Source organism: Triplophysa rosa, linkage group LG18, assembly GCF_024868665.1.
Source record: "Triplophysa rosa linkage group LG18, Trosa_1v2, whole genome shotgun sequence".
In the NCBI taxonomy this organism is placed as follows: Eukaryota; Metazoa; Chordata; class Actinopteri; order Cypriniformes; family Nemacheilidae; genus Triplophysa; species Triplophysa rosa.
Genome location: NC_079907.1, coordinates 6,231,247 through 6,258,022, shown reverse-complemented (window position 1 = coordinate 6,258,022; position 26,776 = coordinate 6,231,247). Strand labels below are relative to the sequence as shown.

Below are 26,776 nucleotides of genomic sequence, written 5' to 3'. Positions count from 1 at the left end.
CACAGAATACCACGGTCACAGAATTTGCTGTAACACCGGTACAACGAGATATGATTAGATTAATTTAATGCAAACAATAGAAATTGAAAAATAAAAAATGAAATAAAAAATAAAAAGCATGTAGTTATTTTATCATTATTTTATTATGTAAATCTTTTCAAAAAGTAAATTATATGGCAAAATACTGGAATAGTACCTGTACTGGAAAAATTCAAGTTAATTGTACGTATTTATTTTTACTTGTTTTTTGGAAGGGTCAAAACTAAGTCATATTTTTATAAATGTACCACATACTTCTATAATTTTAGCTGAGACTTGTAAACTACAAAAGGTTGCACAGCTACTCTTGAATATTCAGAAATCATGTTCGAACGCTGTTTACAAATTAAATAGACATTAGACTTGAGAGCATGTGGACATTTATTAACATAACATTATTGATTCACAAATTATCTGGAGGGTAAATGTTTAAGGCATTTAAAAAAATACAAACTGTACAACATTTAGAAATCTTATGAACATTCATAAATAGCAAATATTTGTATATTGAATCAATCAGTGCAGGTTGTCCAGGCACATATTTCACATAGTTTTGAACAGCTTAAAAAGCTCAAATTCATATGTCTGGCTTACAGATGTGGTTACATCTTGACTTGAGGGAAGTAGCAACATCTTCAATCCATGCACGACCCCAGTTAACATATTCAGCAAATGAGTAAGCTATAAAGAAACATCAAACAGCATTGCATTCTGTGGTCTTTCTCATGCATGCATCAAAAAGTGTGAAAGAAAATAATTTCAGAAATAATTACAAAAACCTTGCTGTACACACAAAACCACTGCTCACAAACTCAGACCATGTGTCCTGTTACTCTAGTTTGTACATAATATATCAGTGATTATTAAAAACAAAAACCACCCTTTTCAGGTTGATAAGTTATTTTACATCTATCTATATTTTACATCGCCTCATATACCTCCAATTCAGCACCAATTAAAAAAGGAAAAAATAAATTAAACAGTAGCTTAATTTTCCCTAGAGAGACTACTTTGTTATAAGATTTGAATAAGGGCAGCTTAGTTATACAGCAACGGTGCTAAACAGCCCTCTAAAGAAAATGTTATAATATATGGGCCGACGTAACACGCATATAAAATGCCTTCCAAAATGCATAGCACAAATGCACCACATATTTTCATTAACATGCTGTGCCTATGACATTCATTAGATGCAGACATGATTATAAACAAGGCTGTAAGATGGCAACCATTACAAGTTAAAATGAGCTTGTAATCAATATAAAGTGAATTCCATAACTAGCTTCTGTAAGGTTACAGATTAGTTATTTAAAACAAAAACAGTAGTTGCACAGGAACAAAAAGGGAAGAAATTAATAAGACTTTCAGTACATAATGCAGAAAGAAATGACTGTGGCCCAAGACAAAGAAACGAAAGGCAGGTTCTTAAAGAGCACTAGCCCCAAAAAACATTGATATATATATATATATATATATATATAATTAGTATTGGTATTGGTAAAGAAGAAAATGCTGGTAACCATCAGAAAATACACTTGCAGCGTTGACCACATACTGATATTTAAAACAATCCATTAAAATCCCATATATTCAACAATCGTAGCCCGCGTGGATAATTAAACAAAAACTAGTAAGAATTTTATAGAATGACCAGATTTTATAGAATCTCCAGAGGCAATCAGCTAGAGGTAGAAAAAAAATGTTCTACAAAACATCTCTCCTTACCATTAAACACTCAAAACTAGATGGGCAAAAAGAAATTGCAAAAATAATACAAATATAAAAAAACATTAATAGTTACACATTATGTACACTTTCAGACCAGGCATTTTTTGCATGCAAATAAGTTCAGTGCATTCTGGCTGTCAATCACAGATGTAAAAATATTTCAAATATCTTTGCAGAGAGAAGTTTCTTTAGCTGGAAAGAATAGTTTTTCCTCTCATAAAAGATGTTCTGTTTTGATCAGAGCTCAGAGTTTCCAATAAACAGTAAAAACAGAGACAACAAATAAAACTCAAAAGCGGCTAAAATATTCTAGTTCATAAATCAGTTATATCCGACCCAGCATGTGCGTGTTCACTTATATACATCTGAAACGTATTTGTATGAGGACATAATTCAAGCGTTCGATATTCTAATTTATAATTGATCATATGTTATGTGTGCCACGCTGACTGCAACTAAATTTTAAGTTTCTCTGGCTGATATATTCTTGGGAGTAAAAACATCCAATGCACTTGTGCATTTTGATCATAATCACAAATAAAAGTGAATTAAATCTTTCTCATCTCAATGAGGTAAGTTCAGGTGATGACATTCACATTATAACCAGGCTGCAAACTCTTTTGACCCTTGTTGCATGGTCAAGAACTGCATGAAACATCTCAGCAAGAAACAAGAACACTGAGAAAATACAGCTAAAGCTCAACATGTGAGTGGCCTGTCGTTTCGTTTACCTTCTACATTCGACTGAACAAAGGAAATTATTAAAATTTCCACAACAGATAATATAAAAAGAAAAAAATCATGCTATTTTAGCCCTCCGTTGTAAAATTTGGTATACACTCTATCGTGCACTACAGTTATGAGGTTTCATGGAGGATTAAGGAATGACCTCAACAAAATCCTCCAATAAATTACCCTGCCAAACCCAAAGCAGCATGCAGGTGAACGTCCCTCAAATCACTAAAGTCAAAACTCGACTGAGTAAAGCTTAAATCAAAACATTTCACCGATAAAAAACCAAGTCCTCAGTGACCGTTTAGGCAGAAATAAAGCTCCGCCCTTCAGAGGTGTGGCAGGAAGAGCTCTGCTGGGAGGAATCCAAAGGATTCAGGATTTGTCTTCACCACCACTAAAATGATCAATAATCTACAAACGTGCAGCGCTGTGCAGATGCAGATGCAGATCAGAAGGGAGAGTTCATCCCCAGCTTAGTCTCAAACTGAAGCTTCTGTCTCTTCTGGTATCGCACGCGTACCCTGAAAAAAGCACAAACATTTACTGCTTATTTCCTTTTTTGGAGCTCAAGACCCATGGTCACAATATGTTCTTATTAAAAGTACAGCTTTCGTGTATAAAAACCTTTGCGAGTCTCACCTGATTTCGTGCAGTTTTACTGCTTCGTTGATTAGCACCACAATTACAACAGACACAGAAACCAAGAGCCAGACCATCAAGGGAATGTGGCCCAGTGTGAAGACTTGTGTATCCCTGTCGTGCCACAAATGATAATCTATAACAGCTTGCACCACCTGCCCCAACAACCTGAGAGGAGAACAGACAATTAGGTTAGACTAGTCCAGTTAAATGATCTCGAACCACTGATCTATAGAAATGACTGGATTGCTCATGACGTCATTACACTGAAGCTACCGCGCTGCCATGTTGGTATGCCCAAATGTTCGATTAAAATAATAGGGAGTTATCACATCTTAATGATAAAACAGTAATTTACCAGTCTCCGTTTTTATATCTTAAGTTTCACAGTACACTCTTACAATGCAAATGTCTTAATCATGTAAATGGTTAATTATTTAAAGTCCCAGTGAAATAAAAAATGACAATTCTTATTTTTTCATGAAATATTGCCACGTTTATAGTAAATAGCTTATCAATGTGGGTCATTTTCTTTTTTAAATTCATGTACCCTCATAATCTTCAGTCAAAATCTGAAAATGCACTTCCCCCTGAAATGACTAACTATATCAAATAACGTAAATTAGACGACTTGGCCGGAGCATCCGTTAACTCCTCCCCTTCAACTGTCAGTCTGCTGCCAGTTTCATTTCAAAATCAATGCAACAGCTGTTTTACACATACAATCAATTCGCAGCGAAAAACGCAACCCACGCCCACTAATTCGCAACTTCCGGTTCACAGGGACTTTAAAGTTGGGAATTTTCCTGTCTTATTAGATCTAGTGCGAGTTACGTTCATTTTCATTACAGTAGCATACATATCAGATCAGTAGACTTACGAGACACCTCTGCATATGACAAATGTGCTTATTCTTAAAACTAAATACAGATAAATACAGGCTGTATATGAAGAGTTTGGTTCCAAAATGAGAATTTTTTATTGTGCATTCCAATTACTATCAATCAAACTGCAGTTGGGTTGTTTTGATTTAAGCCATAATAACTAAAAAAAATACAGCTAACTAACACAACAAAAAAATGATAACATTATAAAAGACATGATTTTTGAAAAAATTTAAAAACGGAGTTATCCATGTTCTTTAAGTCATAAAGCTTTATTTCTAAACATTTACACATGTGCCATTACAACAGTGTGCAATAAACACTCACCTTCTATGCATTGATTTCTATACGTCGCTATTCTGCCCAAAATAAACATAAACATTGGAAAAAAAAAACAGAAGTAACAATTAATTTAAACACACATGTGAACTAAAACGTAAAACAGCGCCTACTTAGCCGAAAAAGTTGTTATTTTAGATCGTCATTTTGACTGCAAGTCAATGACGCTCCCTGTCAGTTCGCACACCAAGAAGGCGCGCGATCGCTTCCGGTGGCTTTACCTCCTGCCGTTGGCGCAGTCCAGTCATTTATATAGATCAGTGTTTTGAACCAACAAAAAAACCCCATCAAAACAGGAGCTTTCATGCAAACATCCCTCTCGTGAATCTATATGAAGTGTGAATCTGTGTTAGACACTCACACCACAGGTACTGTAAGGCACCACCATGTGTTACTGAACGGGTTCTTTCTCCACAGGGGCTGGGAACGGTGCACATAGCTCAGAGAGATGACAACTGGAGAAAAAAAATCTGTTTAGGTTGAAATATAAGTGTACATGCTATATAACTTTAAATATTCACTGTAATCAAATTGTATTCTCAGTATTTTATAGTCAATTGTTTTATTTTTATCCTGCAGTATAATTTATCCAACTTATTTTGTAATGTTTGCTTTTATTGTTTTTGATTTATGTCTTTCACAACAGAACACAAACATAGGTCATGATATTCTTATTGTGCTTTCAACCACCTGTATTGTGTATAAAGTCAAGTCATGGCAATGAGGTTAAATGCATTTAACAATTTAAGGCAAAATTCTGACAGTAATTTTCATGGATGTAAATAAATCTGATGCTTTCGGATGGATGTGTGTGACCATTTTGATCTCAATTCACCTGTGTGCAAAGCAAGGAACCCTGCCATGATTTTCTGAATCAGAAGCAGCCCGTTGGATAATTCACCAAACCACTGAGGGGCATCCTGTGAGCTGCGAGTATGAATCAGTGATTAGAAGTCAAAACCAAACTATAATCAATTAAATTAATACATGTAACAGGGAAAAATGCTTTACTTTTTAGGGCTGTCAAACGATTAATCATGATTATATATTAATCGCATCCAGAATAAAAGTTTGTGTTTACATTATATATGTCTGTGTACTCTGCATATTAATTTTGTATTTATATACTGTACACATGTGTGTGTGATTGTGTATACCTGGCTGTAAGTATGTGGGAGCAGGCAGCAGTTGTGTTATCAGTAATGTTAGCTGCTCTTGAACACACTTCCTGTAGAGAAAACCCAAAGCCGACTAAATACACCAACACGGTCAGACCAAACTTCAACAGGAACCAGCCCAGGAAGTAATGCTGCGTCTGTGGGAGGGCGTCCAAAATAATCACGTTTGCACGCTGCATGTCAAGTCTGTTTTAAAAGTCAGTTCAAATAGGGCACATGTGTGGTCTCATGACTGACCTTGCGTGGTATTGAGTCCAGATTCTTACCGGTGGCTACTGTCATCACTGAACTATCGGGAGGTTTTCCAAGGAAGGACGCGCTGCAAATTCCAAACATTAATATAGAAACATCACATACACAAGTAATTTTATACTTTACCATCTGATACATGGGTGTTTCTTACCTAAGCAAGGGGTAACAGAAGCAGGAAAGCCAGAGTATGTCAGTGATGTTCATGGGAGGGGGCAGCTGAATGAGGCACGCTAGAAACTACAACCCAGACAGTGTTATATTAACATTACAGAATGTAGAACAAAATGTTTATATTCAAATTGACCAAAAGAATTCAATGAAATGTGCTGTCATAATCTCACCTGAATGGTGACCAGGGTCAGCTGACACTGCAGTAGAAACAGGAAGCACTTGCGAATGCCATAGGTGGTGTGTCTCGCCTGAAAATGCATGATATTGAAAGTCTATAACAACACATAGATCACATTTGAACTTACTTAACAAGCAAGCAGTAATAAAATATAAAGACTAGCACACACTACCTTCTATTGTCATCTATTAAATAAAATAAAGCTCATTTTAATAAAGCTAATAAGGTTTAAAATGTGCCAGTCACCCAACTTTTTATATTGTTTCTACACCCATTTATATTGTTTCTAGACCCATTTTAAATCAAAGTCTGCTGAGGGGTAAAAACAACTCCATTCCTGATAAAAAATGAACTTGATTTTGAAAAGTGAACACATAGTCAACAGTTATGACAGCTGAATGTAATAATATTTTAAAAAATAATATTTAAATGGAACCTTGGGTATAGGGATATGTATGGCTTAATATATTAACAATGGCATTGACTTTATAAATGTGAAATTAAAAAACTGTGTGTAAACTTTCAAAAAATATTTCTACTCTGAGGCCTCCATTCTTTGTGTCAAAATCCGTGACGCCAAATGGTTGCAACCTAAACCGGTTCTCTTTAACGCTACTGCCAAGCACACACGTTTTCCATATATAACAGTAAAATATAATATGTCAAACAAAAGATCAGATATAAATACACAGGGACAGTAGGTGGCGGTATGTCCTCTTGACACAAGCCAGCCCGCCTGCCATAGAAGAAGAATGCGTTCAGTAAGCATCTGGTTAAGGTAAATGTGCATTAAATCATAGCTTTAAACGACTGTCTTTAAGACAGTTAAGACTATTTAAGACAACATCATCCACCATTTGGTTTGGTTATTTATTCTGTATTATGGCACACGTGAATATTAGCCCCCGTCAGCTAATGACAGAGAGAGAGAAGACAATAACTTTAGGCTACAAAAAGTCAAAATCTGGATAAAATGCATTTCATAATGGCTAAAAACATCGTGTATATATTAAATTCGAAATTATTTTGGTTATTAATATGTATGTTTGTATTGCTTCTGACCAACAATATTAAAATGTATGAAAATACACCAAATAGCATTTTTATTTTCTTTCTTTATTATTTTAGCATATATACATATATATTTTAATCCTACAGCACCTTATATTTACTGAAGAACTGATTAGTGTGTCTGTTCAGTTTGCCTGCCTGTGCGTACAAACATTTTACGTCATCGAAAAAGAACATGGCGGCCTCCTTAGGTTAAACATTTAGGGTTTTTTTAAGGAATTGAAAATATTTGATGCGTTTCTAACAACAAATGCTAGTTGTGTAAGGCTATTACAACGCATTAAGCCATAGATCTCTCTATACACTGGGTTCCCTTTAAAACTTCACTGAATATTTGCTGGATTAGAACGTTAAGATTTGCTCTCGCTCTCATGTATCTTTACATTTTTATGCATTCATCATCCAAGCCAACACTAAATTTAAGGTTTATATTTTATGTGCATAAGCATATGCATTCCCTGGCTATCAAGCTCTTGTGCCTGTACCTGTTCTATGAGTCTGACCATACTGACGCTCTCTCCCTGATGGAAGGACACAGAGCAAGCGAGACTGTTGAGACGAGAGCTGAGCCCCAATGGAGACAGCTCATCAGAGTCTCCATTGAGCCCACAGCCCGCAGCGTAGCCAAACGTCTCCCACGAGCACCGCGATGGGTACAGAGGATCCAGAGAGATACTGTAAGACAAAAGAAGGGTTTTATGGGTTCATTTTTAAAGATTAAAAGACTAATATGTCTTCAATCACTGCTAAGACCAGCAAACTTTTTTTTTTCTGCAGAGGGATAATGGATAGGAATATATCACAAATCTCCTTAAGGCTGAAGCTTAAAGTGCAGGTTGCAGTGCTTTCACTATTAAAATTGACATGAATCATTCACTGCCCACCTGATGTCACTCTGCAGGAACAGGCAGCTGTTGCGGAAGTTGGCCGAGCTCCCCAAACAGCAGGTCACCTCTCTGTTCTCCTGCATGATCTTCATCATCTCACACATCGCTGTGTGAAGACACGAGCACAAAAGTCAACATGGGCTGCAGAACACACAGTTTATATTTAGAAATACGACACTCAGGTAATATCATTGGTGCATGCTTCACAAAGCTGTTGAATCGTTTCCAATACATTCTCACGGCGATGCTAATGGCTGAAAGCCAACATTTCTTATAAAATGATGCATACATGTAAATGTTAACAGTTTAAAGGGCTCACTCACTTTCAGGGGTGCAGTCTGTGAACAGTGGCACCAGTAGAGGCACATTGTCGATGTTCTTCAAATGAGGACGAACCTGATGGATGCCACGAGGCAGTTTGGCCTACAGAACAACGGTGCGACAGTAAACGCGCATAACTAATTGCAATGATGTCATAGAGCCCGATGTGATGCTATTGGTCAAAATGCTCACTCTGTTGCAGTCTTCCAGAAAACTGGGAACGTCACTGTCAGTAGGTTGGAAGCTGGCGAGATCCGATTGGTCCTCAGGCAACAGTGGCCCCTCGGCATCATCGCGAGAATCTAAGAATACATAGAGGTCAACAAGAAATGATTAGCTTTATTACACTATGGCTCTCTGTAATACTTGATTCTGATTGGTCAAAACATCGCTAACTTATTCATTTATAGTATTATTAGCACAAACTTACCCTGCAGAAGATCGTCATGTAGAGATCCAGCTTGGCTAGGGCTGGACGGAGCACCATCACAGTGACCATCTCCGTTTGGGGTCAGAGAAATGTGACAGTTCCAGCCTGTCTCCAAACCCATCTTCTCTGCAAACACCTGCACATACACAACATTAGGAGGTGACAAAATTCAGAAATGCTCTTTAATTGAGTGAACGTCTATCGGAGTCTTACTTTGCTGCGCAGCTCGTCCTCCATGGAGAAGTACACGAAGCGGATACAGGCTCCTACCAAGTTCTCGATGAGCCGCACCGTATCCAAGCGAGCCTGGAACTGGGACGACACCATGCCCATGAAGATCTGCCCGCTCAGGGCCTGCACACAGTCCTCCTTCTCCAAACCTTCTCCAATACCCTCTGAAACACACACACACAAATAAAAATGTTTACAGATGGCTTGTCTGACATTTTCACATACAACGTGAGATTCTGTATGTATTGAAAAATGACAGGTTGAAAAATATCAAAATCTCAGAGAACTCGAAAGCCAAACAGGCCACTTCTCCCACCATCAGAGCTCCAGCTGTTCCTGTGACTGCCATGTTTGATGGGAGTGGTGCTGGGAAGCTCCACCCCAGAGAAGAGCGTGGGTCCTGAAGACAACTCCACACATTTCCCATTGAGCTGACTGGACAGTGCCACCTGCATAGGCTTATAGGCAAAAGCAGAACAATATCCTGACAGACAGGCACGTTGGTAGAAATCTAAAATCTTCTTCCTACGGAGACAGAAAAAAAAGGTTATCGTCAACTCATCAGAAACATTTGTTCTGGTGTTACACTTGTACAGTACAGGGCTTGCACGACTTTTCATTTCATTAATTGTCATGTAAAAAGTAGTCAACTAATGTTTACTTTACATAAATGACAAATAATACATTTTTTCTCGGGCTGTCTCCGACCATAGAACAAGCACTAAATCGTGTGATCCAGTCAACAAACACATAAACTAACCAACTAGTCTGTCTATCCGTTTTATAGGAAAAAAGTCTCATAATTTGTGTTCCTGACCTATCAGAGCCAGACAAAGGGTAGATGTCCGCCCCGTCCCAGAAATCCGTGCAGGCTTCCAGGATGAGGTCGGCCGAGCCATGGGAGAGCATCTGGACATTGTCTAAGAAAGGTCCAAAGGTCAGTGACAAAACAAACCACCAAGGACAAACAGGAAGTGGGACTGATAAGCTGGGCCATACTGGTAGTGCTGTCCCTGACGAACAGGCTGATGAGGTGACTGATGGGGGGCTGGCGTTTGGTGAAGTTCTGGAGGCGCCGTGGGGCGGATTCTTTGGCGTTTTCTCTAGAGGGGATCAGGTACAGCGCTAAATGGTTCTCGTGCTTAAACAGTTCCCTTGCTCCTGGAGTGAAACCTGACACATGAAAGAACAGCACAAGAACAAAACTGTGAGAAAGATCTTTGTTTAACATCAATGTCGCTTTTCTGCATAGTTCTCAAGGAAACCTTAATACTTAAACATTTTTGCCTCAAGACCAGTTCACATCACCAGGGCAAGTTCAAATCTGACCTACTCTTATTATTGAGCTTTAAATGTGTATTTATTAACATTCCCACCTATAAGGCGAGACAGTTCACAGAGGCCCCAGGGAACGTGAACGGGCAAAACTGCCCCGTGGCATTCCTGCAGCGCCTGGTTGGAGAGATGGTCTGAGAATCGGCAGAGCTGCTGGGTGATGGTGGCGTTGCAGAGGTTCAGCAGGATGTTGAGTCCCAGGGGCTTCAGAGATGGAAGGTGGTTCTGCCAGCTGGAGTCATCAAACTGGATGCTGACGGGATTCTGCTGATCCTGGGACAGGCTCAACATCTCCAGGTGATAATCGCACACAAAATCTTCGGCTTCACACATACCGTCACTCACACCGCATGGCTGGAAATATAAACAAAAACTATTACAGTTAAGTTACAATCTAAAGTAGATTTAAAGGGATACTCCACCCAAAAATGAGAATTCTGTCATGAACTCTTCAAGCTCAAGTTGTTCCAACCCTGTATACATTTCGTTGTGGTGTTAAACACGAAGAGAAATTTCTGTGGCACCATTGACCACCATAGTAGAAAAAAATTCAATGGTAGTTAAAGGTGCCCCAGAACTGTTTGTTTTCCCAAATTCTTAAAAAGATCTCATTTTGTGCTGAACAGAACAAAAAAATACAACATTTTCTACTGTGGTAGTCACAGAAGGATGCCTCAGAAATCGCAGTTACTAACATTTTTCCAAATATCTTTCTTTGTGTTCAACAGAACAAAGACATTTATACAGATTTGGAACAACTTGAGGTTGAGGAATTCATGACGGAATTTTTATTTTTGGGTGAACTATCCCTTTAAAGAAATGTTGGTGGTTGCTGGAGCGTTGCTAGATGGTTGTTCTGGGGAAATCGGTCAGGGTTTGGCTGGTTAGCATGGGCCAGTAAGCCCCGTTAATACACTATCAATGTTTTGGAGGGCCTTTAAAATTTGTGTGACATCTCAACCTGGCATTATCCAGGTGTGGTGTTACCTGGGCAATGTTGTCTTCTCCACCCTCTGTGTCATGACTGAAACTGACATTGGAGCCAGACGGGTGTTTGGAGCGAGTGGTCTGGGGTCCTCGTCGTGGCCGCTGTGTGTCTGAGGATCGGGCTGTGTCATGTGACGTCTCGCTGGGCTCCTGCTCAGCCATGTGAAGGGAGGGTTCAAACGTGGGCAAACAAAGCAATGCTTCACCTTCCTAAGTTTAAACACAAACACACACTTACTACAGCACAGGATAAAATAATGTAACATGTTTAGGTACATCCCTTTTACAAAAAGTAATACTGATATATTTACAAAAATCCACAATAAATAACCAAAAATAACAAATATGACCTGTTAATTGCTCCTTAGGATAAATCGCTTTGTTGTACACACTTGTGTAAGTGACTTTGGATAAAAGGTTGTGTTCACGCTAACCTCATCTCTGTCTTCATCGCCCTCCGTCCGGCAGATGGAGCTGACTGAGAGGTCATCTCTGAGGTCATCCTGGCTGTCATGGGGAGGTTCGACCCGTCCACTGAAAAACAGCACAGTCTCGGGACTCGGGTTTGGCCAGGAGAGAATGCCCTGCTTATCCACACAGCACAGCACCTGTGAGAGGGTTAGGAAATAAGATAAAGCAAGTTACTTCTTTATCAGATCAGTTAATAAACCTTTTTGTACTAAATGTTTGTTACTCGAGCTGTCTTCTAAATCATTTCTTTTAGAAAGGACTATATTTAATGTTGGAGGAAGAACACATTTGTCTGCTTATGAGCTATAAATATAATTTCCTTCATTTTAGCTTATGTCTTCCTGAATAATGCCTGTATACACAATATTCTGTACATTATGCTACACTATTATACTGTACTATTTAAAATGTGTTTTATTTCAATGTCCTTTATTTAAATATTTCCAATTACACTGGAAATGGAAAATCAAGTCGAGCATAATGCATTGTGGGATACATTATTTCATGCAGTGTGCTTTTCTGTATATATTTTGGTAATATTAGGTATTACAGAACATTTTCATATTATTAAATACACAACAAAAATAAGGGTGTGTTATTATGACATTCGGAAACACATATCAGCATTAGTTACGTCAGGCATGTGTGCAACAGCATGTAAGAGTATTTATTTACGGTAAACACTGTTTGACGTTTGTTTATACAAGTTAAAACATGCAACTGCTGTAAATTATTGCCAGAGGCTGAAATGAGATTAAAATGAGGTTGACAATCACCCAGAACATTCCTTTAGTTTGTTTTACTTAAAGGACCATTGTGTGAATTTTAAGCGGCATCTAGCTGTGAGGTTGCGAATTGCAACCAACGGCTCACTCCACCGCTCACCCCTCCCTTTCGAAGCACTACAGTGGCTGACACACGACTAAGATGTCTTCAAGTTTTCGCTTCTTTCCCGAATGAGATAACGTATTTATGAAATGCGTTCTGTAGAGCAGTTTGTCCGCTTGGGGCTACTGTAGAAACAACATGGCGAATTCCATGCAAGGGGACCCGCGCTGTATGTAGATAGAAATAGCTCGTTCTAAGGTAATAAAAACATAACGCTTCATTCTGTAAGGCCTTGATACACCTCTGAACACATAGTTATGTATATTATATTGCATTTCTGTCATTCTGTCCTCCAACAACTGACACACTGGACCTTTAAGTAATTGTTCATCCTTTTTTTCCCCACCAAAATGTACCTAGAAAGTGTAAGATCTCTTTTATGACAGCAGGGGGAGCACTCACCGTAACTGAACCCAGTGAGTGCAGAAGACTTGAGGTATAACAAAGGGTCTTGGATTCTCCTTTCAGCTGGCTGACCAGGTGTCGCCACACACAGCGCAGCATCTCCTAAACACACAAATACACAGTGTGAGTTTCATCCTCTGTTTGACCGAAACCAAATCCATGTATCGTCAGCCTGGGTTTTGATTGGCTCTGCAAAAGTGTCGGGATACATAAACCTGAAACCTGATTATGGATGTTATCCACATACAGACAGACACACAAAAAGAGTGAGCCACAAACAAAGAGAAGCCTGAGAGAGTGTAACTCGTCCTGCTGGAATGCATTCAGAGATTCAGATGGGTTTACTGTATATGCAGCAAGCAGCAGGAAAAGGGAAAAACTGTAGATCAGATGAACACTTGAGCTAAAGGAGAACAATATTGCAGAGCATCAAATGAAAATGGTTAGTAGCGGGTGAATGCATCAGATGTACTTTTAAAGTCAACCTGAAATAAAAATCTCAGAATTTACTGTGAATAATTAAATCGATTTGTTGTCCAAAAAGCTTATTAAATTGTATTTAAGTTAGGGCTGTCAAACGTTTATTTGCGATTAATTGCATCCAGAATAAAAGTTTGTGTTTACATAATATATGTCTGTGTACTGTGCATATTAATAAACACATACAAATACATGTATACATATTTAGGAAATATAACATGTGTTTATATATATTTACCAATAATTTATATTATATATAAATGTTGATTGATTTTTGTATTTTTTTAATACATGCATCAGAGTTATTATAGTTTTGTTGAGATTTATTAATATTTTAAATTAGCTTTCATTTTTACATTTATTTTATTTTTATTTAGTTAATTTTAGTTACATTTTTAGCAAATGTTTGTTTTATGCTTTTGTAATTTTATTATTTATTTGTTTATTATGTTGCTATATAAGATAAGATTAATACATTTTTATTTTAGTTTTTGTTTATTATTATAATTTTAGTGCTTTAAACATATTTCAGTTTATTTCTGATGCAATGTTTAAATTTTTTTTTTTTTTTTATTTTTTTTCAATAATTTTAGGCCAAACTAAAATAACCTTGATATGCATGTATGTGTATGTTTTTATAAATACAAAATTAATATGCACAGTACACAGACATATATTATGTAAACACAAACCTTTATTCTGGTTCGCGATAATCGTTTTACAGCCCTAATTTAAGGAATATTTTTATAAAAACTTTATAAACGTCTCCGAAACGTCACGTGAAAGCCATTTCATGTTGACTTTAAAAGCTCAGACAAACACACGCACACACACACACGCGCACACACACACACGCACACACACGCACACACACGCACACACACGCACACACACACACACGCACGCACGCACGCACACACACACATCTGTAAATATACCAAATATACCATGCTATACAGTATGTACATTCCCTTTCAAAATGAAAAATGTTTAAAATGCAGAGAAACACCAAAAACAAAGGAAAAAACGTTCAACCCAAACATACACCTGATGTCCATCCGGCCATGCACATGTAAAACTTACCGTACTTCAGAGAAACATAAGCCTCAACCATGCAAAAAGTTTTCCAAAAGTACATTAAAGTGACTGTTCACTTTAACAATATTCCAGGCAAGCACCCTCACTATAAAGAGCGAGTATTCTCTATCATGCAAACCTCAGACAGGCAGAAGGTGGGCAGGCAAAGGCCAAAGGGTGGGGTCACGGTTCAGACTAACCGGCGGCACAGAAGCGAAAAAAAAGGTGCAAATCATTACAAAATGGCCACGGGAGTCCTGCCTGAATTGCAAACTCAGATGAACGAGATGAAAAGATGAATACTGTGCACTTGTGATTTTAAAGGAAAAAAATGAGTAGGAACTAAAAGAAAAAAACAAGTACTATTCGCCGTGATCCTTCAAAAGACAAGTTGATATGAAGAAGAAAACAACAAAAAAAGGCTGAGGGTCCAGAGCAGGGGGAGAAGGATCACAAGAAGCTTGTGGTGAACAGGTGGGAGAGGGGAAACACAGAGGATATACCTGGGAGGACACCACTTCCGTGTAGCTGCTTAGAGTGTCCTCAGAGAACTTAGCAAGCTGGGACAAGATAAAGGTCTGATTAAAACCCTGAGATGATGGACAGTCCACCGCTTCAACTCTGACATCATCGCTTTACCGTGTTTCTTCAAATCCTCTCAAAAACTCTGTATAACTACCGTAAGACAGGCCAGCAAGTCTTATAGAGATACTACTGCAAATCAAAGTTAATACACACGGTAATGACTGACAAGACAAGTAACAATTTAGCAGCAATATCCGTTGTACCGGATTTAAGAAGTCACTTTCCTTAAACAGGGTAGAAAGTAGAAAAGCACTTTATAATTTTAACAAACAGTCAGTGAAATGATGTGCCTAAACTTTGTAAAATGTTGACTTTACGAAGTTGATTTTACCTCCTGGGATCTATAATCCCAGGAGGTCAAGCTTATTGTGCTAAAGTGCTCAATTTTTTTACAATAAACATTCACTTTATAAATTTTATTTAAGTTTATTCATGGAAATTGGTAATAGAAAAAAATGTGTTTGCCTAAACCATGCTATATGTACATGTATATATGTATGTGTTAAAAACTGACAAATATCTGAAAGGGAATATAAAACAAACATGTAAACACATCTGTGTGGCATTTTGTCAGACTTACCAGGCCAGTTGGAGAGTTACGTCTGGACTCGGCTAACACACTTGCCTCTCCATACGCATTGACCAGAACCCACATGACAGGAAACAGAAGAGGTAAAATGGGCAATACACCCATCATCTACTCATCAGAGAGAGAGAGAGAGAGAGAGAGAGACAGAGAGATGGTGAAAGATGAACTTTTTGTAAACTTTCTTTTTAATTTCATTTCAACATTCCTCTTTGATTGCTGAGAATCTGTGCGTTTTATAATAAATCAAGGACATGCCAATCAGATCATAAACAGCAATATGATCTTCTTACAGTGACCAATTTTATTTCCTGTCAAAACAACATGAGTATAACTTGATGGCCTTTGATTGGCCAGCAGTTCATTACCTGCAACTGGAGGAAGTTGAAGGGTCCAGGCGTGAGACCAGGAGTGTCACAGAAGTAACGAATTGTGTTAATAGTAAAAAAGGCCACCTGCAACAGAGTAAACCAAAGATCACAATTAACAACGGACACAAACAATTATTCACAATTTAATAAATGTTATGATCATTACGGCTTTTTCGCACATCTTGCGAGCGTGAACGTGACAGCAGTGTTGAGCTTTCACACTGACAGCATTTCTGCCGTGTAACAGAACAGCTTGATACAGAAATAAACAGCACTTTCTGGGTTTAGTTTAAAAACAGCGTTTGGTTTAAAGGAATAATTCACCCAAAAAAAGGTCACCATTGACTTTCCATAGTAGGAATAAAAATGACTATATTTAAAATGTTGACCATTTTTGGGTGAACTATTCCTTTAATAATGACTGTAAGAGATATCATGGCTGTCAGGGGTTGACAATTGAGTACTTTTACAAACTTGTACATTTTATTATGAATGTGGTATCACATTCACATCCAAAGGATAATTTATTTAGGAACCCAAATTGTAAAGTGTGGCTTAAATTTCGTTATTTTTATATTGCCTATTTCTTTGTAAATATGTGCGAGAGAAAAATTATTTTTATTTTTATGATGCACCGATGGAGGACACATGCACTTCCGTTGTGCCTGCACAATGACAATAAAGTTCTTCTGCAACAAATCTGTATTTTGTCATATTTATGAAAAAGGCTGTTTGCAAGATGAGCAACACAGATTTTAAAACTTGCATGTGTGCATGTTGTCATACCAATACAGCAGGGCAAGCAAACTTTGCAATGATGGACTGCACCGTAAACCGTTCATTATCAAGAGCAGTGATTGGGCGGGAAAGAGCAAGGTCAAGACTGTTCCTATTGGCCAGAAAGAATACGAGATCATATCAGAAACTCATTTTACGGACAAAAATGTACTTTGTATGTCTACTGTATGAAAATGATGTACCATTGCCTGAAATAAACCCCAGAGAACAGACATAACAATATAAAAAAATGCACAGATTGATTGACCGGTAAGTCACTTTGGATACGAGCATCTGCCTACACATTCTGTATAAATGTAAATGTAAACCAAAGATATTTTTGCATTGACAGCAATTTCCTGTGGCTGTAAAGACTTACCTGATGCTGTCGAGCACAGGTGTGCGCACAACCCTGAAAAGGCGGTACTGTTGAGGACTGTGGGGGCCCCTCCGTTCGTTCCCGTGTGGGGAGGGGGGAGGTGAGAAGGGTGGAAAAAGGTCTCCTGGCTCCAGCACGATGTGTTCGTCGTCCTGGTAACAGAGGATTCGAAACCCAAGAGAATCGTTCATTAATGATCATCAGACGCTTCGCTTTGAATTATTTGGTTATCGACCCTTAATGTAGAGCTACAAAATGTTCTTTCATATATCACAGATAAGAATTGAATAATGATACAAAGTTAACATTAAAAATAAAGTAATTACCTTAATTCCTCTGAGGGATGCAAAGGCTTCCTGGCCTGGTCTAAGAGCGATGACATCACCCTCCACCAGGAGACTGACAGGTACATTGACCAATCGCTCATCTCTGAATGTCCAATGCAGAGACCAGGAAGGGGAGATGGGGGTGTAAAGATCAGGGTACAGAGACGAAGCCCATCTATTAGGATGTCCTGCACTTCTCTCCAAATAATCTGACAGCACACAATAAAGCGAAAGATAACTCCTAAACATTCATTTCTTCGCTTTTTCAAATACTCCATAAATTACTTTTTACTGTGTTGATGTGTTCTGGTATAAGGGGGGCTGACTTTTATCCAATCTGATTGGACGATAATTTGAGTTGTGCAGGATGATTCATCAATAATTTAAGTCCATTTTCCCAAAAGAGAAATACTGCGATTTGTTCTCACCGTTCAGCTGTGAGATAATGGACTTGAGCCTCCGCACCATCTCACTCATCCGTAACATCTGCTGCCGCCCGATGAGGAAGAGGTTCAACATCAGGAGGAGGAACAGCGCGCCCGCGTTCACCATCTCTATGCCCTGGCTGAGAAAAGACACAAATGAAGCTTATAGAAAAGCAGGAGTTCACCTTGCGTTGATAGCTCAGCCGGGCTGTGGTTTAATGTGGAAACGTAACAATGTGTCATGCTTTAACTCTGGAACTGGAAAATCAAAACTTTTTTCATAGTCCCGTCCCACCCACCTGCCCTTCGGCTGGCTGCCGTGACAACACAACAGCCCGACCACCACGACCAGTGTGAGGACAGCTCCTGGCCAATGAAAGCATGAGTGGCGGTTGTCGTGGTGAAGGAAGCTCTTAGCCCACAGATCCTGAAAAGCAGAGAAAATCGAAATTTCTCAGAAACACTGGTTATAGTAATCCAAAAACGTAACAATCATAGTTGGTTTACCGAAAAGTCAGTGATCTAGTACAAACCCGAATAGTGGATCTGCGTGGGCTGAATTTCTGGTGTTGTCCCAGTAAGTTGGACAGCTGGTCCCGTAGGGTGCAGAGAGCCTGAGTCGTGGACAGTCCCAGTGGAGTCGCCTCCTCCTAAAAGCCAATCAGAACAATCAGACTATCACCAGGGGTGGAAACCAAGACTATTACCCCCCCCACAAAAAAACAACAACAATTGGTCATTATTTATTCACCCTCATGTCATTCAAAACATGCATATGACATATGCATAACATGCATATATGGTATTTTGAGAAATATCTCTGTGGTTTTATGTCCATACAATGGAAGTCAATGGGGGCCAGTGTTGTTTGATAACCAACATTTGATCTTCTTTTTGTGTGCTGCGGAAGAAAGATTAGTTATACAGTATGGAATGACATGAGGGAGAGTTAATTATATAAAAAAATATTTTGTGTGAACTTTCCCTTTTACTTTATAAAACTCCTAATAGAGTTGCACTTGTGCATACAATCACATGTAAATCCATTTTACACAATAAAGGGTAGCGTGTAAAACCATCATGGCTTACTTACAGCTTTCATCAAATACTCAAATAGAACAAAGTATCTGTATTTTATCACTAGACCACAACAGCTTTGATGAAAAATTTGCTTTTTTCCATAGTGAGGGTCTTTAAACTGGCTTATAATCTGAATGCTGGGGTCCCTGGGTGAGAATGTAAAAGTTGCTAAACACTTAATATAACATAAATCACTGAGAAAATACGATGCACAAAAATGCACTCTGAACCAACTTTATTAACAAATTGCTTAAAGGGATGGTTAACCAAAAAATGAAAATTCTGTCATCATTTACTCACCCTTGTGTTGTTTCAAATCTGTATAAACTTTATTCTGTTGAACACTCAAAAAAAATAATTTAGAATAATGTACCGAACCAAACCACTCTGGGGTACCATTGACTACCATAGTAGTTTTGTTTCCTACTGTGAAAGTCAATAGTGCCCCAGAACTGTTTGGTTACAAACATTCTTCCAAATATCTTCTTTTGTGTTCAGTTGAACAATAAAATGTATACAGGTTTAAACTTGAGGGCGAGTAAATGATGACAGAATTTTCATTTTTGGGTGAACTATCCCTTTAATAAAAACCGACAATCACAAACCGAGCTATTTAGCAGAAACGTTTGTTTGTTGCCTAATATGGTCATTACAGAAAAATCTCTCTACTCCTCTGACCCATTTTTGCAATCACATCAATATTTGTAGAGTGGAACTGTGAGACAGTCGGGGTCCCGTACTAGCGGATGACGCCCCCATTGCTATAAACAAACATAATGCCTTCCCACAGCCAGAGTCTGACCACCTCAACTGAATCCTAGCGCCGAGCCTCCACGCTCAGAGAGCATCTCTCACACATCAACAAGAAAAAATTTACCATCAGCTCACGTACAGCCACATGCACTCACACATGTTGGATTATGATGGCTCAAAAAACGCCCACAAAAGTGCACACGTGTTAGCTGTCAACAACAGGAAGGCACTCTCACCTGTTACTGAAAATCGACTTAAACGCAAAATGTTAACGACCAGAGAGCCCTTGGTTTAAACAAATCACAAAAGAGCTCGAGTCAACATCCACTCACTTTCTCCCTCCTAAAGCAAGTCTCACTTTTCAGGATCATGGTTGCAGACATGCGCTCTGTTCCAGCTCCAGCTCAGTGTGAGACTGACGCACGTGTGGGTAAACAGGAGGGATAATGTATGCTGCTGTTTCAGCACCCGTCGCGCAGTCTGGACAGTCTGCGCCTCTGCGCATTCAGGAGAGTCTCCACTCTGGGCACGTCCCAGCCGACCTGTAGTCTGCCAGCTAAAAAAGCTTTGCACACTAAAATTTGAGTAATCGAGCGGGGAGAGGACGAAAACAAGTGAGAGGAGGTCTCCTGAAGCCACTTTAGTTAAAAGAGTAAGAACAGAAATGTAAAGACATTTTGTGAGTTGGGGTTTTAATGAGCCCGATAGCTCTGCAGAGGCAGCTCGAAACGGTGCCTGAAGAGAAAAAAGGGTGGAAAATAAAAAACAAAAAGCCAGAGGGGCGAGCAGGTATGGGGGGCTTTTAAAAGAAAGAATAAGAGTATGCAGGATTTGCCCTCTGTGGCCTGTTCACGCATTCATCCCTTTCAGCCAACACAGCAATTTACAATCCCAGCAGCGGTGGGGCGGGGAGCATCCTCGCTGAACCCAGAGACAGTAAAGGTGGAGACGGGCCACTTGTAGAAAAATCAATAAGAGACATAGGGTCTGTAAGAACTACAAGCCTCCATTATAAATACTAAACTTTGACATTTAAGTTATCCTGCAAGTTTGTGCAACAGACATGTAACATGGAATTCAGATTTTACAGTGTGTTTTCCTGGTAAACGACAAAATGGTTTAGAATTCAGAATGGTTTTATCACTATATTTTAAAGGTGTCCTGAACTGGGCTTGTTTATTGTTTTATACTGTTGTATGAGGACTACTATGACGTTCGCGTGGTTTTTACATTCGAAAACATCAAAATCAATAAGTAATAGGCTACTTTCTACGCGGGTTTTGAGGCCGTCTCGTCAAACGCTCTGTTTTAATGGGCGTGCCGCATTGAAGACTTGGAAGTAAACGCCCACTGCTATGATTGGATAGCAGTTTGCGTAGTAAACTTAGTTGGAGCCTTCTGTGAATTTGGTTAGACACGTAATGTTAGGTTACACATTATCAGGACATATCAAGCGATCTCTAACAAAGCAATATTAGTGAAGCATAGTACAAATATATTTTACTCACATAAGATTGCTGCGCCATTCCTGTCGGATCCAATATTGACTGCACAGCACTGCTTATAATTTTAGTCTCTCCGCAAATCCAGTGCCTTGTTCACAAAGGAATCCATGGTGAAATGACACGAACATGCTCAATGTTTCACCCACGTGAGCAGGAATGTACTTAAAAATAAACTTCAACCACGCATTCCTAATATCAGAATCCGAAGGAAGCGACTGTGTTCTTCCACAAACAGGCGCTGCACAATGTTGCATGTTTGTTGCTTGGTCGCTCCAAGTAAAAATAACAGTGAAACAAGTCCTTACTTTTGCACATATGACACGGGGCTAACAGCCCTCGAGAGCCCTTCGCTAAAGTGACAGGGTTGCAGATCTTCACAGAAAAAATAAGACAAAAACAAACCTTAAAATGCAAATTGTTTATATATTTATAAGACCAAAAATTCTTAAAATCTGCAACAGACCATTTATTAAGACCTAAATGCTGAGGCTTTTGGATCTAAGACCAAACGACAAGCATAAAAGCGCTTATTAATAACAAACATGGCAACACAGCAAAAGAGCGCTGTGTGATGGAGCCTTCCGAGCATAAACACAACACAATATCAGCAGTTTAGTTTAAACTGATGGACAAAACGAATCTTTAGCTGAAAAATATGTCGCTATGGTTACCAGTTTGTCGATCATCACAAATGCGGGAGTGTGTACTATGTGTGGCTAAAGTCATTCGCGAACCAGTGGGCGGGTCTAGAGAAGTAGTCGTTGATATTTTCTGTGGAGGCGGTGTTCAACCTAGGTACATTCCAGGACCTGGTGTTCGCTGAGCCTGGTGTCAATAACAGTTGATATAGGATATAGAAAGTAATTAGTAATAAGTAATTAAATACTTTTTGGAGAGAGTAATTTGTACATTTGTACACTGTTAAATATGTAATTAGTAACTAGTAATTAATTACTTTTTCAGAGTAACTTGCCCAACACTGATTGTTTGTCATGTTATTAAATTGTGTGTCAACTAATATAAACACATACAGCTTATTTTTAATAAAGTATCAGTAGATGTTGTTGAATTGATGTTGAACTGAATTTTTTTAATACTTTAGTATTTGTACTATTATATATAGTAATACTAAGTTTTGTTCATCAATGTAGTTAACATACAAAACCTTACTGTAAAGTGTTACCATAAAAATAACATACAGAAATACAGCATGTATTTTACTATGGTTAGTAGCAAATAACCGATATGCTTTGACAAGATATGGGATAAAAACATCCTTAGTCACTGAAGTTCTGCTCAACGTCACCACTTTGCAAACCCATTACGAACTACAATAAAGATAACACTTCATGTCCAAAGTCAAAGAGAAAAGGATGATATGGTTTAGTAAAACTTCTAGACCTTTCACCCACATGTAAATGTGTCTGCTGTGATTCAAGCTGAACTGGTAATTATTACACAATTATTACAGCACACTTCAAAGACAGAAATACACATTAACATGACCGGAAGACTGAAAATCCATTATAAATGTATGAAGTAACAAACTACAAGTATTTGCAGATTCATCATCCCTGAGAAAATTAAACACCATTCTGTTATTTATTGATTATCTGTTTGTGCCAACTCCTGTACAGGGTACATACACCCAAACTTTGATGTGGTCACATAGTCAAACTTATCATATCTTTATTAAAGTCCAGAATAAATGAGATACAGTTCTAACTCTTCTAGCACGGACCACATCTTATCACATGAGGGTTTGATCATTTGTAATTGGTGTTTAGAAAGTGACTGTTGTATAGAAACTGTGATCTTTTTTTTTTTTCGACTGTGGTAGTGGATAATGTGCCAAAACTGAAAATTGCTAACATTTTTCCAAATATCTTTCTTTGTGTTCAACAGAACAAATAAATGTATACAGGTTTGAAACAAGATTTTAAATTTTTGGGTAGACTACCCCTTTAAGTCATGACATTTATCCATTAAGCAAACAAACATTCCACAGTTAGTCCTTAAAATGTACACAATAAGGCCCGATTCACATTTTGCGCCTTTTCCGTGTGCATATTCAGTTATTTTAAATGTAGACGCGTGCGGAAATAGGGGGCGACACGGTCACAACGCGCTCTTTTTTTCAGGCGCGTCGGCGCCGCATCGAGATGAGAAAATCGCAACTTTTCAGAAAGCCGCAAGCGCACATCAGGTCATGTGACAAGAACCAACCAGCCAATATAGACAAGCATAGTGAAGGTGGAGACACAGATGATCACAGCATAACTTAATCTAGTAGCAGAGTTATTGCAAGGTATTTTTTGTTTATTTGTTTATACCTCCTCGTCTCAATGGCTATCGTGGCCCATGGTTGCTTAGCAACGATAGACGCCAGGAGAGCGCAAAGTCCAGGTGCTTTGGAAAAAAAGGAGAATGCAGTGCAGCTCGCGTTTTCAGACGTGAAATGTGAATCGGGCCTAAGTGTTCAGAGAATACATACGCATTTCAGTTTATTCAAGAAAAACATGCAGCAGCTTCATGAAGAATACATACTCTTGTCTATATTAACAAGATTTCCCGAGAAAGACTTCCCAAGAAAGAACTCACCTGTTTCTTATCCTGTAGCTCCATGGCAACCACTGTCTCTCACCATACTCTGTCGAGATGCCCAGGGCCGGCAGTCACTTCCGATGCCGTCCCAATGCCGACCCTGCTGGCAGAGGAAGGCAACTGTGGCCTCCAAAATCGCTGCACCTGGAGGTACTGCCAGTCTGGGGGGAGGTGGTCACTGCTGGAGATGACCCTCAGGAAGCTGTAGACAGTGAGAGGGTGGGGCTTCTCTTTACTCACATTCAAGTGGATCTGATTGGAGGACAAAAAGTTGTTGAAATATTTTGTGACCCACTTGTCTTTGTGCTTCTGGTCAAGACATCATACATTTAACATACCTACAAATATATACATAATACTTACAAATGCCTAAAAAAAATTTTAATAACCACTAATAGTAATTGACTTGTACATGTCAATGTGGGGACTGACTGTTGTTATAAACATAACCAATTAGAAAATGGTAGTCTAATTTTAAGCAATCTAAACAAATCTTTTGACTAACCAAACAAAGTATTTACGTATTTAATCTTTGGATTTCTCAGTAGTGAGCTATATTTGACCAACAAAGCTTTAGAGAGAGAGACAAAACATGAACACACTCAGAAGCTAAACATATTTGCATGTGCCCAAAAATGTCCACAAAGCTGATATTAACCATCACCGCAAACCTACAGTAGTTGTTACATAATCTAAACATCTAAAAAAACATTTATATCGTACTGATGAAGGGGGGGTTATATTAGAAACACTTAGTGCTGTTGTCACTAGAAAGATTTGTGATAACAATCATTTACAAATGGATAATTAAAATGACTTAAGTGTATTAATAAATAAATGAAAAAATAAAAAGTAATAAATAAATAAATAAATTGAGAAATGCATAAAAATGTATTTAGTCATTAAATTGAATTAAATTTAAATCATTGGCTTACATTCATCTTACATTTGTACTATTTTAATTTTCCACTGTATATATTTAACTATTTATATATTTTAGGGCTGTGCAAAAATATCGATACATGTAACTATCGCAATATTTTTTTTCCGATAGTGTATCGATAGTGATACCTCTACTATTGATATTTTTTTTAAATCAAGTCATATACATACGGCCAAAAGTAAGCGGAAGCGAGCATGGCGAAAAACATAAGAACGCTTGGAGCTCTCAGAGCTGATGTGTGGGTGTGCTTTGCTTTTCAAAAGAAGTCATGGAGTAATGAGTTATATAAAATAATGCTGTTTGTAGGCTTCGCAAGTCATGACACAAGTCACTTGTCTACTGCAGTGCATTAGACAAAAAGTTTATTAAGAAAAGTAACAATGACATTTATTGTGCTTTCATGGATGTGACACCAGCGCATTTAAAGGACGGATGAAGCAGAGGTTTAATACTGCCCATGTTCAGTGTTTTACCTGTAATGCACCACAACAGCCAAGTGACTTGCGTGAGCCACCTTATTCCCCTGTGCTACCCACTTGAGGGGCGTAATCCACAGTTTGAGAACCCAAACCTCTGATCTAAAGGTCCATGCATCGCACATCATGGCCACTCTGCAGAGGTAAGGGATGATTTTACACTTATCCTTACAGAAACCCCCCGGTGGTGCACAGCATGTTGTATTTCTAGCTCTACTTTTAGTAGTAGTTTAATATATCGCAAATGTGTATCGTATCGAAATACATAGCAATATATTGTATCGTGACCCATCTATCGTGATATGTATCGTATCGGGAGGCGCTTGCCAATACACAGCCCTAATATATTTATTTATACATTTTCATGCATTCTTACATTTTTTTATTTACACATTCTATATTCCTACATGTATTTAAACATTTTTTTGTAATTTCATTAAGTCATTATTATTTCGTTATTCATATTTAAGTAATTTTCGTCCTCCATAACATATAATTTTTATATGTAGGCTACAGTATTTCAAGTATAGTTCTTCGCCAATGTTCACATTACCATAAGACACTTGACATCAGCAACGCGACTACAGAGAAGTTTTACTAGACAGCAGTCTTCATCAAACAGCTTACATTCATTTCACATAAAGTCTAAGAAGCAAGATTTTCGAGATATTCAGTATTATTATATTTTTACCTACACAGTGAAACAGCCCCCATTTCCCGTATTGCTAATGCAAAGACATGCGAATGGGAAAAGTCAAGCTTTATCGCACTTCTACACTAAGGAAACACAGGTTCAGTAACGATGTGTATTATGTATAAACATAAATACACCGTTTAGTCTAAACAGCTGGCTGAGTTCAGCAGAGGTGGCCTAGGGGTTAAATGAAGCCGTTTGACTATGTGAAACCGAATTATGCATGGTGCAAAATAAACGCAAACTTACGGTAATGATCTGCAACATCAACGATCCGATGGTGTCAGCGTAAATCATCAAAGGTCTGTAAAATATCTAAATAATGTCCGTCTCATAATCCTTGGGCTCACTCCCTGTTGACGGCCATGTTAGTAACTCGAAGGGCGTGATGTTTTGTGAAGGAAAAGATGTAGTGACATCCGATTGGCTTGTGTCTTTAAGAAGGCGGGAAATATTTAATATTGTCCTTTTTTAATTGGTTAGGTATATCGGGGCGGGTAATCGGCTTGCAGCTGTGTGACTCATAGGGCGGGGCCTCCATGGAAG

At 38.4% G+C, this 26,776-nt stretch overlaps 1 protein-coding gene and 2 long non-coding RNA genes across 4 annotated transcripts; 2 read left to right on the top strand and 1 right to left on the bottom strand.

The window, feature by feature from the left end:
- Positions 1-221: 221 nt before the first annotated feature.
- tmem94 (transmembrane protein 94) lies at positions 222-26,610 on the bottom strand. 2 transcript variants are annotated; one of them, XM_057358298.1, is made up of 32 exons: positions 26,480-26,610; positions 24,115-24,369; positions 18,709-18,825; positions 18,475-18,602; positions 18,179-18,315; positions 17,751-17,959; positions 17,425-17,576; positions 17,055-17,157; positions 16,266-16,352; positions 15,892-16,008; positions 15,230-15,286; positions 13,167-13,271; positions 11,840-12,013; positions 11,406-11,615; positions 10,460-10,772; positions 10,083-10,256; positions 9,901-10,003; positions 9,400-9,608; positions 9,066-9,247; positions 8,853-8,988; positions 8,615-8,724; positions 8,425-8,524; positions 8,099-8,207; positions 7,700-7,889; positions 6,136-6,213; positions 5,946-6,031; positions 5,780-5,861; positions 5,522-5,679; positions 5,200-5,291; positions 4,726-4,819; positions 3,142-3,309; positions 222-3,023 (listed from the first exon to the last, which is right to left on the bottom strand). In XM_057358298.1, the coding sequence occupies exons 2-32, from the start codon at positions 24,136-24,138 to the stop codon at positions 2,951-2,953; spliced, it is 4,077 nt and encodes a 1,358-aa protein (XP_057214281.1). In that variant the 5' UTR covers positions 24,139-24,369; positions 26,480-26,610; the 3' UTR covers positions 222-2,950. The 2 variants fall into 2 exon arrangements, with proteins under 2 accessions (XP_057214281.1, XP_057214282.1); XM_057358299.1 differs by lacking the exon at positions 15,230-15,286.
- LOC130568991 (uncharacterized) lies at positions 6,855-8,106 on the top strand. Its single transcript, XR_008964773.1, has 3 exons — positions 6,855-6,921; positions 7,746-7,891; positions 7,992-8,106. It is a non-coding gene; the product is annotated as an uncharacterized LOC130568991 (long non-coding RNA).
- On the top strand, positions 8,174-8,735 carry LOC130568990 (uncharacterized). The gene is made up of 3 exons (XR_008964772.1): positions 8,174-8,283; positions 8,431-8,537; positions 8,625-8,735. It is a non-coding gene; the product is annotated as an uncharacterized LOC130568990 (long non-coding RNA).
- Positions 26,611-26,776: the final 166 nt, after the last annotated feature.

Bases quoted from the DNA above. Each gene is read 5' to 3' on its own strand.
- tmem94 (XM_057358298.1), bottom strand. From the start codon at position 24,138: ATGGAGCTACAGGATAAGAAACAG. The intron at 18,603-18,708 runs GTTTGTACTAGA...TCTGCTTTTCAG, and splicing joins CACGCAGATCCACTATTCGG to GATCTGTGGGCTAAGAGCTT. The intron at 3,024-3,141 runs GTGAGACTCGCA...TGCTTTTTTCAG, and splicing joins GTAAAACTGCACGAAATCAG to GGTACGCGTGCGATACCAGA.